The sequence below is a fragment of the Balearica regulorum genome, chromosome 6 (genome assembly GCF_011004875.1).
Source record: "Balearica regulorum gibbericeps isolate bBalReg1 chromosome 6, bBalReg1.pri, whole genome shotgun sequence".
Lineage (NCBI taxonomy): Eukaryota > Metazoa > Chordata > Aves > Gruiformes > Gruidae > Balearica > Balearica regulorum.
In genome coordinates this window covers 21,955,644-21,973,015 of record NC_046189.1, presented here as the reverse complement: position 1 = coordinate 21,973,015, position 17,372 = coordinate 21,955,644, and the positions used below count along the sequence as shown (strand labels likewise).

The window sequence follows — 17,372 nt, the reverse complement described above, 5'->3', positions numbered from 1 at the left end:
AGCACAGCATTCTCCAACATCTAATGTATCCATCCAAACCAGCCACAAAAATAAGAACACAGGATTTTATGAAAAGATGTTCCCCACTTTGCCCACTGGCAAAATGAATTAAGTGACTTTCAGAGTACAAGTAGCCCTTGAAATAGGTTCCTTCAAGAACTTTTTCTTTGGCATCACCTGGTCTAGTTTTAGGTATATGGAAACAACAGGTCCATCATCTTTCATCTTGCCTCTGCCTGCAGAGATCATTGCACAGCCTAACAGATCTCACTATTGCACACTTTCTTTGTATGTTTTTTTCCCCCCCTTATTCCTCTTACCTTTCCTCACATGACCTTGAATAGTTCATCAGAATTCAAAACAGCATTTTTTTCACATTTCATTTTAACTTCCATTTAATCAAGTATACCTTATTTCATAATTTCAATGTTTTAATCTTTTTTATCTGCTTCTGCTCCCTATGTTACCTCCACTTTCCTCATATCTAACAGACATCCGGCATTGAATCTATTACAAGTGCATTTGCATGAAGGCTGAGCACAGCAGTACTTTTCTGTGCCTGTTTTTGAGGTATCAATGACTGTGTTATTGGATTAGTTTCACCAGACAGGACAGCTTGTCTTATATTATCGCATTTAAAGCGGAAAATTAACTTTTGCTAGCATCTGGAACAGACAGCAAGTCTACAGGGCTACAGTAGCTATCGACATGGCAGGTATCAACATAACCATACTATTTTTAAAAGTACCTAGTTAACAAACTTTAAGTAGAACACCATTTCCCCTCACAAAGGCCACAAAAAAGGTCCAGCTCGGTCAGGATAGAGTCATCAAGGTGCACTGAGGCTTTGTATTATATTTGCCATCACTTTGGAACCACTTATTTAGCTTCCAGTTTTGTCAAGTTTTACTTGCAGGGTGGTTAATAAAATGAAGTATTGCTGCCTCTGGCGAGTGGTATCCTGTACGGATGAGGCTGACTTGGTACTTCCCAAGCACCATTTTATTCTAACCAATTACAGCATAGCTGCACTTTGAATTACAAACGCAGCTGAGACCAAGGTTGATGATAGGCTGCTTTAATTGGTCATTAAAAGCCAGTATTATTTACTGCCTTGTTACTTGGATTCAGCATTTCTACACATGGGAATAAAACTAATGGGCTAAAATAAAGAATATATACAGCATGTAATTAAAATTACATTTTTTAATAGAGGAACATACATGCACATAATGCAAGTGCTGGCACATACTTAGAAGTACAGGTTACGGGAGTATACATTTTAATTTGTATTATATTGCAATTTAGCTGTTACTTCAAACAGATGGGTGAGTCATGCAACATTTTAAAACTGATTTAATTAGTTGTAAAAGTATTGGCTTGTGTTAATTAGGTGCAATAAATTACACAATGGTTCACAGACTCCTTTAAAAGGGGTTTTGAACATGTAGTATCTATAGGAAAACTAACAAAATCATTACTGGCTATTTGTTTTATCAATACAGAAACAAGATAAAACCCCACCATTCACGTAAGACAAAAACGTGCCTAACACGACAGATACTGCTGTATATTTGCACCTCAGAGATACACGTTATTCATAACGTGTACACAATATATCCAGCCATACGCTTAGAAGAATGATCAGACGAAGTAAATGTAAACTGATTACCTTTACTCTCCCTCCAAAAAAACACTAGTTAAGTGTGCAGTTGAGGTAGATAATGTGGGATTACTACTATTGTTCTTGTTTAGGGCAAAGTTATTTGCTAAAACATGAGTCATGTGGAAGATAGTCCACAGGTTAACCTGAAAGTGTATTAGCTTATCAAATGTCTAGACCTCTATTCTATTCACTTTAAGGTTTAAGCTCCTGATGGTGCTTGTCTTGAACTCCAGGGATATCCTACAACAAAAACCTTCACGCCCAAGAAGTACCACCTCTATGAAAATAAACTACAAACAAAAACAATGCCTCCAACAATAAGTCTAAGCAGACTTAGACTTAGAGCAGAAAAATGTCTCACCCACTAAGTACCACAGAGGAGTACACCCCAATCAGGTAACCAAACAAAATCTATAGGGCAAGAATGGTTAATAACCTCCCTGGATGCAATATTGGGAAAGCAGAGATTAGCAAGGAAAGTCCTTTCTGACTGAGGAGGCTGGCACATCCTTCCCACCTCTAAGGGAAAGGGCTGCCCTCATAGTATGGCTACTAAAAAACATAAATGTATCCTGACCATTTGAGATCCTACATTCTGAAGATTCACATCAGCCCCAGGTTTTGGTGCTTTCTAGCATAATTAGGCAGAAACCATGCAGAATCCTTGATTACACCTTGGCATAAAGCTTCCACTGGGGAACAGAGTGTTTTACATCAGAGAATAAATCATAGTGCCCCTAAACATGACATTTTAGGATTTCTAGGCTGTAAGGACAGTGAACCTTTAGCAGATAAAGTTGTCTCCTCTGTGATAGATGATCTATTTCCTGGACATTTTAGGTGATGAAATACTTAAAATTTTTTTATGGTTTTGAAATTGCTGTGCTGGAAACATCATTGAAAACAAGCTTCCACTTTTATCTTCTGCTAAACCCAAGAGAAATACAACTTCAGAGGAGTATGTTACATTTCATTTGAGTGCTGGGACAGCCACATCAGTAAGTAAACTAAAAACCATATGAATTGTCAGTGTTAATACTAGCACTGCCCATGTTTTCCCTTTCCAGCTCTGATCAATCATATTTCATTCTCTTTTCCATGCCTTTCATTTCAAGAGTACCTAACAATTGTGTTTATGTTTTTTTTTTTTTTTAATGCATCACAATTTCAGTAAGGCTGTATTTTGTTTAAGGAAAAAAATCCCTTAATGTCATGCAAACATTTTTAATGAAAAATAGAAAAAATTGCACCTGGGAAGTTATACCTGCACATGCACACTGGCTGGCAACATGCATACATGAAATACAGAAACAAAATGAAAAACATTGTTTTGTTCCTTGACATGTGCTGTGAGGACAGGTGTCAGCTCCTGAGGAGAGATTAGAGCAAACAGGACTGTCCTTTCCCAGGTTTTACTTTTACAAATTATGCTATTGTTTGACAGCAAGAAAACCTGATAGAGTCAAAGATTGGGGGTTGGACTAGGTGACCTTTAAATGTCCCTTCCAACCCAAATCATTCTACAATTCTATGAGAGGAAGCAAAAACAACATCACTGCCCACAGGTGAAGAAACTGCACAGGAGAAGGAACAAAGGAGCCTTACACGTAAAGGATGGACACAAAAAACTTGGGAGCTGCAAAAATTTTAGTGCAAGTGATACACTTCAGGTGACAAAATTACTGGTATCTTTGAAGCTTATGTCAGATAACAACAAAACTTTGGAAAAACATACGTGTTCTGAAATTTCACGTACACCACTGTCTCTGATCTGCAAGTTTGTTCTCAGTTTGCTGTAACACAAAGACATGTACTTGCTGTAAGCAGTAATTCACAATCGGTGAGACAACATCATCTGTGTGATTTGCAGTTGCCTGGAACACATCAGACAATTGGCAACAGATTTGTCATAACAGTTCTTAAAGTATGTATTTGTGAACCTGCACTTTTAATCGTATCAGTACCCACACAATGATGAAAAGCAGCATTTTCTAGATGAGTAGTATGCATTCTGTCTTCTTCACACAACTCATTCTAACATGCCTTCCAATAAATTCAGTTCTAACAGTGCATTTAAGCCAGAAAATATGTATTTGTATATCAAATCTAAATTATAACATGGACTTAATTTAACTATAAACCACATGTTCCATTTCCTCAACATATTATGTCACCAATAGGTAAAGTTACTAAAACTTACTTCAATTTATTTATTTATTGTTCCTGGAAAAATTTCTTTCATATTAGTTTGCAAGAATAGCTAAAACAGAAAGAAGTTGATAATATAAACTTAACTAGTATACACAAGAACTTACTTATCTTCACCTGCCTGACTTATAATGGAATTTATGTAGGTACCATTTTGTACCTTGCAAAATAAGTACATTTATATTCTTGTCCCTAAATTTGCCAATATTTGCACTAAGAGGTCATTATATACAGATAATTTTTTTATACTAACTTAGCATAAATTCAGACAGTAGTATAGTTCAGTTCTTCAAGAACAGATAAGCTTCACAATCCTCTCCAGAAGGCAATAGTTTTGCCTTTAATTATAAAAATTATTTTCACAGATAAGAGATTTCTTTTGTGAATAAGGATTATCTTCGTTAGATAAGCAGTAGAAGCCTTAATTTCCACTGCTTGTTATGTATTTATATTAGCTAGTGTTAACATGCATGCATATTTGTCTCCAACAGCTTTTAAAGAGTTCTCATTGAGATCTGAGCATGTAAACAGTTGAAATGGTTTTGGTTTGTGTTTTTTTCAAATGCCTTTAAAAGCAGTAACAAATTGTTTAAGTGCACAGATTTATTTTGTCAAGCATTAGTAATGCACCATTAGCTTAATTTGTGTTGACATGTAAACAGAACCCAGGACTAGTCAGAAAAATGCAAGTTCACAGGTGACAATCAAAGAAAAACATGGTATGTACATACCAAGAGCTCTATATTGTAAGAAAGCACCCTTTAGGTATACATTTGAAGTACCAGCAACAAAATGGGTTTGGATTTTTTTCCCCAACATTGTACAACTGCACAGACATCAAAGCTCTGGTTTGGCTTTGTTCGCAATTATAGCAGTAGCTTTTAAAGACCACAAATGACTGCTGGAGTAAATCAAACCTGGGGGAGTTCACATTACAGAACATTTAGAAATTGCTCAACAGTTAGTGCGGCTGCATCTCCGTCTCCAGTGCCGCCATCAACAACTAAATCACAAAAAGCTGCGAGCAAGGCCTGAGCAGAAATGGTTTCCTGGAAGGGGCGGTTCCCAAGCGACAGCAGTTATTATACCTTCTGAAGAGAGTCCACACACAGTGCGTGCCTCTGCATGAACCACAACATGACATCCCTGGGCCCCAGAGATTTCCTCATTAGACTGCGAGTTGTCCACAGTGTGGTGGGTTGACCCTGGCTGAGGGCCAGGTGCCCACCAGAGCTGCTCTATCACTCCCCTCTTTCATTAGACAGGGGAGAAAAGGTACAATGAAAAAAAAAACCTTACAGGTCGAGATAAGGACAGGGAGAGATCATTCTCTAATTATCATCACGAGCAAAACAGACTGAACTTAGAGAGGGAATTCATCTTATTTATTACTAAGCAAAACAGAGTAGAGGAATGAGAAATAAAACCAAATCTTAAAACACCTCCCCCCACCCCTCCCCATCTTCCCGGGCTCAACTTCACTCCCAGCTTTAACCTCCGCCCCCCCCAGCGGCACAGGGGGACGGGGAGTGGGGGTTACGGTCAGTTCATCACATGGTGTTTCTGCCACTTCTTCATCCTCAGGGGGAGGACTCATCGTTCCCCCGCTCCAGCGTGGGGTCCCTCTCACGGGAGACAGTCCTTCACGGCCTTCTCCAACTTGAGTCTCCTCCATGGGGTGCAGACCTTCAGGAGCAGACTGTTCCAGCGTGGGTCCCCCATGGGGTCACAAGTCCTGTCAGCAAACCTGCTCTGGCGTGGGCTCCTCTCTCCACGGATCCACAGGTCCTGCCAGGAGCTTGCTCCAGCGTGGGCTTCCCACGGGGTCACAGCCTCCTTCAGGTGCCTCCACCTGCTCCGGCGTGGGGTCCTCCATGGGCTGCAGGTGGAATCGCTACACCCCCTCATCCTCCCTCCATGGGCTGCAGGGGGACAGCCTGCTTCACCATGGTCTTCACCACGGGCTGCAGGGGAATCTTGCTCCGGCGCCTGGAGCACCTCCTCCCCCTCCTTCTGCACTGACCTTGGTGTCTGCAGAGTTTCTTACATCTTCTCACTCCTCTCTCTGGCTGCAAAAGCTCTCACTAACTGTTTTTCTCTTTCTTAAATATGTTATCACAGAGGCGCTGATGGGCTTGGCCTTGGCCAGCGGCGGGTCCATCTTGGAGCTGGCTGGCATTGGCTCTATCAGACACAGGGGAAGCTTCTAGCAGCTTCTCACAGAAGCCACCCCTGTAGCCCCCCCGCTACCAAAACCTTGCCACGCAAAACCAACACACACAGAAAGGGCAAAGGGGAGGGAGGAAGAAGGAGATGGAACAAGAGGCCTGAGAGCTCTCCTTTCTCTCACACCAAGTGCTGCGATGCTTGGACCCACCTGAAGAGATAAATCCTCTTGTAAATCATAAAATTTCAGAACAGAGGGAAAGGAGAATAATTTTGTGACCTTCAAGGTTCACAACTGTTTTATAGAAATATATGTGTGTGTAATTTTAAATTGGGAATGAAAAATAAATACTTTGGAGACCTTTGCAGTTACTGATGCAATTTTGGGGCAAAAATCAAATGCCACTAGTAAAATTAAATTGGTACATGAAGTAATAGAGTTTTATTTATTTAAGAAATTGCTACCATGTACTTTCTAGATAGGAAGCAAGGACAGCATATAAACAAAAAGCAACAGAAAAATGCGTGTGCATACCTCCAGGATGGATTAAATACTTTATCAGGCACTCTGTCCTCATCCTGAATTTTTTATAGTCATGTATCTCAGTACAAAGCAAGCACTAAAACCACCAAGTGAAAATAATGGAATTTACAAGAGATACATGCTGGTGCAGGGTGAGAGAACCAGAGCCGAGGTACTTGCTTTCAGGCACTTACAATCTGCATGTAAGCTACAACATAACAAAATACACTGTATTGACTGGCAATGCCGCATTCACCACCCTGCTCCACAGAATCTTCTCCTCTTCGACTGTATGGTAGGTGTAAATAACGAGCACAGACTGAGCACCGAGACTACGTACAGGCAATGTTCTGGAGGTCCATACGTGCTTATCCTGCCTGCACTCCATGGACACGCAAGGCTTGCTCCCTCTGTGCTCTGCAATGACCAGATGCCACCACGCAGCACGATGCCGAGCCGAGCACATCAGCCCTGCTGAACCACTTCTGGGCTACCTTGAAGCACAAGAGCAAAATCACCTCCAGAAAACAGAGTAGATACAGCTGGAGCAGCTCTGGAGAAGGGCTCTGGGAGAAGAGGTGCAAGAGAGGACAGGGTGGGCACATCAGGAAAGGATTACCTCAGTGCAGACAAAGCATGAAAGAAGTTGCAAGAGCAAAAATGTGAGAAAAATTCTAAGCTGCAGCTTTGCTCTTTTAAAACCAGATACTGTAGTACATTAGTACCATAACTGACCTAGTGTCCCTAGCCAAAGACATTTCTAGGCACAAGGACAACGTGTCACAGAAGGAGAACTGCCTCTCCTGTCACTATCTGCTCCCCATAGTCTGCGGCTTTTATGCACCACCACTCAGATGATTGCCAGGCACCAGCACTAACCACCACACTGCCCGGGGTCTGTGGCCTGTGCACTGCCTTGGAAGGGGAAATCTGTGAAGCGCACTGCACCCCAAACAGCGGGACAAGGAAACATCGCTTCCCAACTTCCAGTATGGCTTAAAGAAAATAAAATTTTCATGGACTATTTTTGCAAAAGTTGCTTTGTTCTTCTGGCAGCACCCTGGGGGGACATGCCAGAGTCAGCACAGGGACCAACATAATTCCAGCTCCAGCCAGCACAAGCAGAACGCAGAAGCGTGGGGCTGTCCGCAGCCCTCAGCTCCCCAGTCCAGGAGGACCTCAGTGCAGCCTTGTCCATGTCCCAGCCAGCTAGCTGCATTACAGCTGCTTCACATTTGCAAGGATCACAGCACTAGCCTAAGCTGATTCTCTATAAAGCTTCTACAAAACCATGCTGACTTCTAACAGCATTTGGAGCCTCTGTTTTAGATGAGATTTTTCCAGTAAATACAAGTTAATATAAGTTAACATAATATCTGGTTAATACAAGTTTACTTCCAGGTGAACGTGAATGATGACGACAGCTCAGCATAGGAAAAACAATATGAACATAAACATTTGGGGACATACAGAGTTACAAAATATTACAGTATATATCATTTTTCTATGCATTGCCTTGGCAGTAATTAGCATAAATAAATACATAAAGAGGTGCATTTGATAAGTGGTAGCCCTACAGATACCTGGCATATGCAACAAAACAGGCCTTTTGCAATTACTAACCGGCCAAAATTTTATCTCAGGCTAGATAACACTTTTTGCCTCAACTGAATTTGAGAATATATTATCCACATGTTCCAGTATTCCAAAGTATATCCCTCGTTAAACCAGAACAGTACCACGCATTTTCAGGATGCCAATTTCACAGTGAGTAAAACACTGTCACTTTTCTGTAACACTGAAAGTGTACATCTAACACACCATAAATTGGAAAACAAATCCATTTACTCTCTTCAACTGAAACTGTTTAATTCACTTTGTTGTAATTTTTGCATCCAACAGCTGTCTTCAATTTAAACTGACATCAATTTGATTTGCCACAAGGTCACCGGAGTACTCTTCCAAATGGTATTTTTAGGTCTTTGGCTTATACTAGAAGAAGGGAAGAATATGAAATTTACTTCATTACTGTTACTCTTAGCATAAATCTTTATGTTGCCTAAACAACTTATGGGGCATATGCAAATGTAACAGCCCCAGTGATCTTTGGATTTAAATAGATATAGCCTTACTATAAGACGTTATCTGCAATTGCCTTATTAAAAATTAAAATTTGTGCCTATGAAAAAGGCCTTGCTCAACTATGCTGGCAACAGAATACAAAGATAGTGATAAAAAACAGGAAAGAGTAACATTTATTTGCTTGAACACAGCCTTGCTTTGATTACCACAGACTGATCCAAGCTATGCTACCTTCAAAGGGGACAGACCTCAGATTCAGACCTTTGTTGGCCTTCTACATCCAAGAAGGAAGCACTGTGATACAGCACACAAATCCATGAACACAAAGTAGTTTTAAATAAGTATAGTAATTTATATGATGCTAAATAGTAGCTCAATAGCTCTCATCCAAGACTGTAGATTTATCTTTGTGAAAATCCTTCTGGGGAAAAAAAAGGTATCAAGCAACACACAAGTGCAGGAGTTTCCTCACCCTTTCAATCTTTTGCAAAGCATCAGGTTTATGGATGACTTGACTGCGCCCCATCTGACAGACAGATTTACAAGGTTAGCACTGAACCTAATCAGAAACAATCAGAAACTCTTTCTCTCTGGTGTCATTTTCTGCTTGGATGGCTATGGTATGCTATTATAAATAGGAAAAGCTTGCAGCACAAGTAGGGTGGAAGACTTCAGGGAGATTTTAGTAATCACCTTCCATTCAAATCACACCTACTCTTTAATCACGATTGGATCCTTTTCCATTTTATAGCCCCAGGAGTAAACTAAGGAGCTCATAATCAACACAGATAGGGAGTGAAATTTTAGTCCCACCGAAGCTATTGTAAAGTATTATTAATTCATGGGGCCAAGATTTCAATAACGATCCTTCCCTCTGGATTCTGTGTTCTAATTTAAGGTGCTTTTCTCCACCTCCTTCCTATTTCTCATAACATAGAGTAAACGCTCCAGTGAAGTTAAAGTTTGTTTAACCAGAGGTGCTCTAAAAAAAGAAAAAGATCCTGAATTCAACAGGATTCTCAGCTGACCCTCAGACACGCTGGGAATAGTTCCAGGTTTAACAACCCCAATCATGTATCTACTGCACTTTTCCTCAATGTGAACACTTACTTCACAAAACCCAAAACGACCTTTCCACAGATCTGAAAAAAACCCAAACACATATGGTTAGGAATTTTATTTAATTTCACAAATTGCACATCTTGCACTATCAGAAAGATACAGCTTTCAGCTTATGCTAAAAACTCCGCAACCAAAGCAATTTAGAAAACCAAATATATTTCTTGGTCCAAGTACAAAGTCCATTACCTCTACTGCAAAGAGGCAAAGAAAAGTGCCTTTAAGAAGGTACTTTTTGCATCAGATCAGAGCACTGCTAGCTTCTTGCTTAGGCACATTCAGCACCAAAGGCACAGCTCACTGTTCCCTGCAAGAGCGATGAGCAGCCACAACGCCCTGCTGTGCTACCACACAGGAACCTTGTCCCACCAGGCAGGGTAGGAAGGGAGTGCTGCCCAGCACACCCCATTAAACCACAGGGAAGCTTGGGAGAAGAGGGAACATTCCCATCCACACCTCCCTGGTTCTGAACAAGCTCATGTTCACTATTTGATTTTGTACTTCACTCTTTAATTTAGCATTTTCTTCTTTCTTGGTCAATAGTAGAGTACTAGCCCAGTGCAGGGCATTAGAAAAAAGATACTCATTTGCCAGAACAAAATGCCCAAACTTTCAGAAACTTACACAATACAAATACCAACATGTAAAGGAAATATAATAATGGCATACTCCATTCCCTCAGCTTTCTTTGATGTACTGGAAAGAATAGTAACTGTTAGAGACATAAGGAGCTTTCCTGGTAACAATCTTCAAAAACTTTCCTTGCCCTTTACATTATGAAATAGCACAAGCACAGTCTCTAACATCAAAGTACACGAGCCTCAGTGGGGCTGGTTTGTTTTCTGGTTCCCTCCTCCCCCCCCCATCCCTCTCAGAATGCTTCATAAAACCATTTCCAAGCTTTCAAAAACAGATGCAGGCAGAAACACAGGCCTCTCCCTTAAAGAAGCTTTCTAATTTAGCACTACACAGTCCATCTTCCAGAACACAGAAGTTTTGCTACTGGGAGATACAATCTTTTTGCCTATTTATGTGTTTTTACATGACATGAGTAGGACAGAGTCCACCTCTCCAAAACCACTGGACACACTCTGGTTCTTCTGCCTCATTATTTATAATTGCCCGCAGATGACAGCACTACCTTTATGTGACTAGACAGTTGTGTTACCAAAATAACCTTAACTTCCTTTATATTTTGAGATGTCATACCTTGATTGTCCTCAAAGGAAACAAAGGTCTATAGGGTCTATAGATGCAGAGTAAACATGAAAAAACTAGAAAAGCCTTTTGCTCAATGTAAATCTAAAGAACCCCAGCACTCCTATGCATGAGCAGCACCCTTCCTCAATGGATCTGAATTATTACATGGAGGAAAAAGAACCAAATAAACATTTAGTTTCATTTAGAAGAAAAACAAATACAATAAAAAGGTCCGTATTTGAGAGAGCGCTGGTTTTCATTAATTCCTAAAATTTGTACCTATGGGGGGAAAAAAGAAAAAGAGGTGGCATATATTTTCCATCTACTCCAATTCTATTTCTCATAGCTGCTCCTTTACATAAGCACATCCACTTGCATAAGTGATTTTTTACACCCTACTGAGACAATAAACAAGCATAGCCTTTCAAATTCACATTTGAAAATTAGATGGCAAAATATTCATGTCCTGAGAAAGACAAGATTGCCTCCCTATCAGTTTATGCAGTGAAAATTAAATATTTCTCCTTCTTACCATACACTCTTCCAAGTCCCTGTAATTGCTCATGGATCCACTATCGCCCATATTCTGAGCATTATTAGAAGCAGACAACTTCACAACTGCTGAGTTTGGTTCAACATCTCAGATTACAACGACCATGCAAGCAGCTCAATGAGTGTCAATCTAACAATCATAAAGCAGCTATAAAACCACATTTTTATGTGCACTGTAATGTTACTCTTAGTCATTGAGGGAAAATGAATAACTAAAATGTCACAATGCTCAACTAATATGCCAGCATATTTCATCAGTTGGACCATCGTGTAATAAAACACAAGTGAAACAGGTTTTGTTCAAGTTCTCATGGTTTCAGTAAATCCAGCTGCTCCACCAGCTCATTAGCAGAGCACATGCACAGGGATCTCGATCATGTAGGCTCCTGCTACTTTTCCAACTCCTCATTTTAAAGTAATTAGCATTCTTAGTGCATGCACATGCATGAATACATTGCAAGAGGGTGGAAAGGCTGCCCACTTGAAGCAGTGGATAAACCCACAGCAATTTACTGAATAAAGTTATTTTGCACTTGATCCAGAGGAAAAAAAATAATACTAACTGCTATTTGTTATCAATGAGGTATCTTTTTTGCTGCTTTGAAAAAATGGGGGGAGGGGGGGATTCCTCTGCTCCCTGCTAAACAAAAATCAGCATTTTCAATGCACTCAATTAGCAGTGTTTTAGGTATGTGTCAGATTCATCATCAGAGCTAATTGATTTCAGGCACAGGCCAATCTCACCATCCAACATCATTACACAGAGGTAGGTGGTGAAAAGGAAAACAAATCTCTGATTAAGCTAAGCACAAGGGGGAGGCACACCATTTACAAGCTGCACACAGCATTCCCTCTCAGAGAAATCAGTGTTTAAAAACATTCTGAAGGGATGCCCCACAATCAAATTTTACAGGACTGCTCTGGGAGCCCCCAAATTGGAGATTTTAAATTAGACCAAGCTGGCTGAAAAGGCACACATTCATCTTTATCTCAAGAGAGAATGTGAGAGAGAAAATTCAATGATTCCTGGCTTATTTCCCTGCTCCCCCTTCCACCTCCACACACAATTCAGAAGCATGCTCTGGGCCAGGGAGGTCTACAGAGGAAATTGTGGTAGCACATAGGATAGTGTTTCTAGAAAACAAAAATATTTATCACAACTAGCTAGCTGCACTGCAGTTTGAATGCAACTCTCTGTATGCGTCGGTGGGAATATCCGAGGTCAGCGCTTGTCAGAGGAGAAAGACATGTGCTCCTGCTCTCTGGGTGTGAAAAAGCATATGTTGCCAAAGCAGGAGGCAGCTCTCCTGGCCCAAAGCCCATGCTGGATTCCCAGCAGATACCAGGCTGGAAATGTCCCTCCTCTCCCACGTGCACAAACCAGTTATCCTCCAGACCTGGTTTTGTGCCGAGTTAAAAAGGATTAATATAAACAGAGAATTTAACATTGGAAATATAAATTACAGAACTGTGTTTGATCAACTGACTTCAATCTCAGTTCACAGCACACTAAAGCAGAGCACACTGACAGGGCTGCCTCCGTGGACGTTGACATTCATCAGCCCACAGAGCCTGCAAGTGCCCAGCTGCAAGCACTGGCATATAATCATCACTACAGCTGATTATATTTTTAGAATCATCTAATTAAGCCCTATTTTTCTGGCCTCAGAGACAGCTCTATGGTAGCTCACCTGTTCAAGCCTCACCTTGTTAATTAGAGACCTCTTCCTTCAAACACCTTTCTAACACAAGTGCCACAACTGCTTTGGGGCAAATCATGACACACAGAAGAGAACTGTACCCATGTCCTAAATGTTTTTCATGTAAACCTGAATAAATGAATAGCTGCTGGTTTTCTCATGTTATTCAGAGGATGTGAATATAGTATTGAGGAAGCAAATTCCTATTCCATTTAGTGGCTATTTCTACTCTATCATTGCTTGCACACTACTTTCTACTGCAAGCTACTGTATATTTTTTACCTTTTTTTCACCTGTATATAGCTGCAAGAATAAACTACTTATGAACTTCATTTTAACAGACACTAAAGCTTTATCTACCTTATTTTCCAGGTCATTGTCCTTCTGAACTCATTTTGATCACATTGTATTTATTCACAAACCATAGCAGCAGAAAAAAAAAATTAAAAACCCAGCACCAACACAGCTGCAATAAATAATGCTGCTGCATGAATTTGCTGTCTCACTGAACCAAGGAAGCTCAGTGAAGCATTGGCATGTTTCTGCATCAACCTGCAAGTAAGCAACGACTGTTTCAGCTTTATCTTGGTAAAATACTGCTTCAATTAAAATACTACATTCTTCTTTATTTAGATACCTCCTGCAGCCCCAACCAGTACAGCAGATGAGCACTTTTTGACAGTTGCTACTCATACCCCAACACCTTTTCCCCAGCCTTCGGGGAGGCATATAGCAAATGAACACCATTTTCATCCAATTATATATTCCCACTTCTTTTACAGAGCTGTGAAAACAACAAGCTTCCCTGAACGTTCATTTCTTTGCCTGAAAAAGAAAGCTAACCAGCTAACTACTTTGCAGGTGGATTAGTCAATACTGGTGCAACATTTGGAAAAGCCTACATTATGTAACAAAAATAATCTTAACAGTAACACTCTGAGCTTAACTCCTTTGGGTCCTCCTCAGTAGCCACCTCATTACAATGTTGCTAGTTCTCAACTATTTCACTGGTAGATGCACATTTATGGTATCTTTTAATTTACTCTCACTCCAACACAAAGGCTGCTAATGAACAATTAGCTGCAAATTGCAGCCTGCCCCCCAGATCAGACACGATGCAGTACCCCGTTCTCCCCCAGCACAGCCGAGGCTGCAGCTCCCTGGCCACAGATTAGTGCGTGTCTAGAGGCATGACCTTCGCCGCGCTGCCGCTGGTAGCTGCCGTGACTCCCCTGCCAGGTTCCTCCTCAGGCTGGCCGCAGGAGCCAGGCGGACAGCAAGCACAAGCTCACTAAGGCAAAGCATTAACCAATACAAGGCAAGAGACAAACAGCCAACTATAGGGCACTGAGGTAAGATCCCATTCACATGGATGAGAAACTGCGCAAGTTATCAATAATACCACACCCACAAAGACACCACAAAGCTAAAGACACACCACTTTTGTCAGCAAGGAAAGGCACACTTACCATTTTTGTTCCTTGCCTTCAGGCCATGCCCCACCAGAACACAGAGCCCCCCTGCCCCACAGTGCAGCACCCAGCTGTAGTGACAGAATTCTCCGTCAAGGCTGGGGCTCCCCACACTAATGGGCCCAAGGGCACCAATCACTGAGGAGGCCTCAACTGCCCCAAGGAGCCACAGCTGTGGCCACCCACCCCGCACCTGGGCTCTCTTGCCCTCCTCCCCACACAAACCAGCATCCCACAGGCATACAGGTCCTGCCCTGAATAACCGAATGATTTCTGGAAGTACAAACACCTCAGGAGTTTTAAAAATGGCTTCTGCAGAGCACTGGAAAGCAAGCAGCCAAGAGCAACCCTCTCCCATGAGCAAGCAAGCAGTGTTTGCTCCCCCCCTCCTCCCCCAGGTGCTGCTCGTAAACTAAGGGCAGCAGACATTTATAACATCACCCTGCACAGAGCCGTCAAAATGCACCCAGAGCACAGAAATTCAAAAGACAAATCTGTTTGTGCAATACACTTTTATTTTTATTTTTTTAACCTTTGCAGTCATCTTGGAGTAATCATCATGTAAACAGTAGGACAGGATGGGATTACATTGAGTTGTATGCAAATGGCTCTAGAACACCTCAACGATTATGACAAGGCATTATAAATAACTTCTCTTAATAATATATATTTGCCATTTTCAGTACATTAAAGAGCTGCCGTTTATCTAGGATTAGCTAGGAAGTAGTTTAAATTGTAACCTCCAAGAAACACATCTCCAAATTTTAAAGTCTTTCTAAGGTTCACTAGCTCCATAACATCCATGTCACAGGTTAAGCATAAGACTACTTGGGTCAGAAGTGTTTTCTTTGTAACAGTTTTACTTGATCATTGCACAAAGCCCTATTATTTTCACTCCACCTTGGTATTTTGCAAAACTTCAAGTAAAGCTTCAGTTCCATTCAAGTTTTTATCACCTGTATGAAACCGGTTTCTATCATTAAGGATAAGTCAGATCAGAGATGGACACAGTAAGCAGTCTACCTTAACGACAACAGTTCAAAGTAGTTCTAGCTCATAGACTCCCCAACAAAGCATAGTCAAAATACTCTAACACTTTTGCTACTGCGTATCCCCTCCTTGCTCAGATAACTATATATATTTATATATATTGTACCATATGTACGGTACTTCTAGAAAATGGAGATTATTTATTTAAGCAGCCTCAGGCACATTCTTAAAACATTAATGTCTGCAAGGCACCTCCCACTCCCTTGACAATCAGTTTGTGGACTGGTTTTTAGACACACAACCAACAAAAGCTTGCTAATGCCTAATTAATAATTTCAAAAAACCCCTAGAAGTTACCAAATACTTCAAAGATATACCTGAAACTTTCTTTAAATAATGGGAGTATAACTGCAAATAGCATATAATCAAGTCAAATCATTTTCTTATTACTAGGATGTGTAATGCATAAATATATGAAAAATAAAATTCACAGTCAGTTTTAAAACTAGAATTCAAGTTTGGCTAATAATTCTTAACTTTTATATTTATGTTAATTTCTAAATAGAACAGAACAGAGGCAGTATTATCAACCACAAGTACAGGTAAAATAGTATCACTCAAAGTTTAGGAAAGAACTAAGCTTGATAGAAAATTCCTTTTGTAACCAATAAATACAGCCACCTGAGTGCATTTCCACAGGCTTTTCACTTAAAGGGGATCGAAATCAACTGCTAAGAGACATTAAGTAGCATTTTGAAGGTTAGCAGCAGCGGTGTAGCTGTGGGTTTTGCTTGTTCTGACTTTGTGAATTGCTAGAGAATGAAGCAGAACTCAGTGTGTGGTGCGTTAATTTTCCTTTGCATCTAAGCTGGCCTCTTCGCAATCTCACAATTCCGCTTGAGGTCAAGGGACAGACATCAGCTGACACTTAACTGAGCAAACCCAATCAGTTTCACTTCATCAGGAATCTCAGTGCCATCACAGCCAGAGGCCTGCAAGTACAAACAGAAATGTTTAGTGTATCACACTACACAGAAGGATTTGACAGCCAGGCTATAAATTTTCCCCATATCACCTAGCCAGCAAACAGCTTACTTGAAGGAAAGCTTTCACAGTGCTTGGTGTATCCTCTGTCAGTGTCAGCCAACTGCATTCTTAATTTTAGCAAATTCTTTTAATCAATATTAAAAATTATGAAAAATACTGGGAAATGAACACTTAAAGACCCAAATTCTTTAACTCAAACTTTCCAGACTAGAGCCAAATTTGCTTTTTCACATGAGCATACTGTATTCACTCATTAAAAGCAAATAACCTACATGTATAGAATCCACCTTTTACCCTTGTGCTGTAGACACCAAATGTCTCATCAGTCCAGCTATCAAGTCTGTTTGGAACACCAATCCACTGAATTACACCAGATTGAAGCAGTCTGCGAAGAGTAAATACTACTATTTGCAAAAGGGCAGCTCCTTTCTGACAGTACAGTTCTTAATGTGTATAGTTGAGATTCTTCAGTAAAGTCTGTCGCAGTACAAACTGGCACAAGTAATAAGTTCATTTTTCATAAATAATAGTAAGAATATATAACCACCTTGCTCAGGACTGAACTTACTTTAGGTCTGCTTTAAAAAAATTACACACTCTGTAGGCAAAGTATTTTTATATTTTGATTTTTAAATACAAAATTTGCT

The 17,372-nt window shown here is 40.6% G+C and overlaps 1 protein-coding gene across 3 annotated transcripts in view; it reads right to left on the bottom strand.

Annotated features, from left to right (window-relative positions):
- Positions 1-15,185: 15,185 nt before the first annotated feature.
- The window catches only part of STK39 (serine/threonine kinase 39), a 102,095-nt gene continuing 99,908 nt past the window's right edge, over positions 15,186-17,372 (bottom strand). For 2 of the 3 annotated variants that reach the window (XM_075756747.1, XM_075756749.1), the window contains exon 17: positions 15,186-16,670. In XM_075756747.1, coding sequence (XP_075612862.1) covers positions 16,596-16,670 — 75 coding nt within the window. In that variant the 3' untranslated portion in view covers positions 15,186-16,595. The remainder of the gene's footprint in view (positions 16,671-17,372) is intronic. The other variant, XM_075756748.1, reaches the window with a different exon arrangement.